The sequence below is a fragment of the Tiliqua scincoides genome, chromosome 4 (assembly GCF_035046505.1).
Source record: "Tiliqua scincoides isolate rTilSci1 chromosome 4, rTilSci1.hap2, whole genome shotgun sequence".
Taxonomy (NCBI): domain Eukaryota; kingdom Metazoa; phylum Chordata; class Lepidosauria; order Squamata; family Scincidae; genus Tiliqua; species Tiliqua scincoides.
Genome location: NC_089824.1, coordinates 104,826,558 through 104,828,279, shown reverse-complemented (window position 1 = coordinate 104,828,279; position 1,722 = coordinate 104,826,558). Strand labels below are relative to the sequence as shown.

Below are 1,722 nucleotides of genomic sequence, written 5' to 3'. Positions count from 1 at the left end.
CTGTACTGCCGCTGCACTGCTACTGAGAGTCCATCTCCTGTACTGCCGCTGCACTGCTATTGTGGGTCCATCTTCTGTCTGCTAAGTCTCCACCGTTCTGTCCTGTCAAGGTATGAGCAATGGCTACCCACTCTAGCTCTAACTACATGACCTTAAGCCTGGTTTGCGCACCACCTACAAAAAAGCCCCCCAACTCTGCCTTGGCTGTCTCTAGCAAGCACATCATTGCCAACACCACTCTGCCAGCCATTGATAATGATGATGATAAAATCCTCTGTGAGATAGCAAAAATATAATGCAACTTGCTAGGCACGTTGGACACCTAACTACTCACTATATACCACCCCATGGCTGGTGTGCAATGTGTTCCAGTAAAAATAATGCACATCTTTATTAAATTTGGTGCATCCTGCTAATTCGGTACACAGCCTGTCAGTCAGGGTTACAACTTTTCCAATCATTGTCTTTTTCACCCTTCAGATGACATCAATTAGAAAAAGAATATACCAGGAAGAATTCCTTGATTATGGGTTTACCCAAATTGACGACAAAGGAATAATGAAACCACAGTGTGTTGTTTGTTTGAAAGTACTGACTGCAGAATCTTTGAAAAAGAGTCAATTGAAGAAACACTTGGATAATTTGCACCCACATCTGGCTTCAAAACCACGGGAATATTTTGTCAATTTGGAAATGTCTGTCAAAAGACAAAGATTGGACAGCAGCTTTAGAGGTACATTCAGTCAATGTTCAGCATCCAAGGCTAGCTTTGAAGTGGCCTGGTTGATTGCCCGAAACAAAAAACCTTATACTATTGGTGAGGATTTGGTTAAACCAGCAGCTTTGAAAATGGCAGAGATTATGTGTGGTCAGAATGAAGCCAAGAAACTAAATTGTGTGCCCTTGTCTGCAAGAGTTGTTAAAGAAAGAGTTTCTATTTTAGCAAAAAATGTGAGGCAACAAGTTATTTCCTCAGTAAAAGAGAGTAAATACTTTGCTATTCAGCTAGATGAGACTACGGATGTTAGTAGTAATTCTCAGCTGATGGTATATGTCCGCTACAAAGGTTTACATTTAATTGAAGAGGAATTGTTGTTTTGTTCTCCTCTTGACTTGCGATCTCGTGGAATTGATATCTTCAATAAAGTTAATGAATACTTTAATGACGTCAATTTAAAGTGGGAAGACTGCCTTGCTGTGTCTGTTGATGGAGCTCCAGCTATGTTGGGTCATGTTAATGGTTTTGTGGCTTTTGTGAGAGAGAGAAACCCAAAAGTTGAAGTAAACCACTGTATTATCCATCGCCAGGCTCTGCTTGTGAAACATTTGGAACCTACATTAGAGGCCGTCATGCATGATGTTATGAAGATTGTCAATGTTGTCAAAGGACATGCACTAAACACGCGATTATTTCGTGAATTATGTAAAGCTGGTGATGCTGAATATACAGACCTACTTTATCATACTGAAGTGAGGTGGCTCTCACGTGGAAATGTTCTGAACCGAGTGTGGGCTCTCAAAACTGAACTTGAAAGTTTTATGGTTGAGCAAAAGCATGTTCTTGCAGAGAAGTTTACAAACCCCTTGTGGGTTGCACATCTTGCATATTTAGCAGATATGTTTGAGCATGTTAATGTATTGAACAAAGAATTGCAAGGAAAAAACATAAATATAATTTCAGCCAGAGAAAAGATTTCTGCATTTGGATCAAAGCTTTCATAG

The 1,722-nt window shown here is 40.0% G+C and overlaps 1 protein-coding gene across 1 annotated transcript; it reads left to right on the top strand.

Annotated features, from left to right (window-relative positions):
• Positions 1–480: 480 nt before the first annotated feature.
• Positions 481–1,722, top strand: LOC136648389 (protein FAM200C-like). Its single transcript, XM_066624497.1, has one exon. The coding sequence runs from the start codon at positions 481–483 to the stop codon at positions 1,720–1,722; it is 1,242 nt and encodes a 413-aa protein (XP_066480594.1).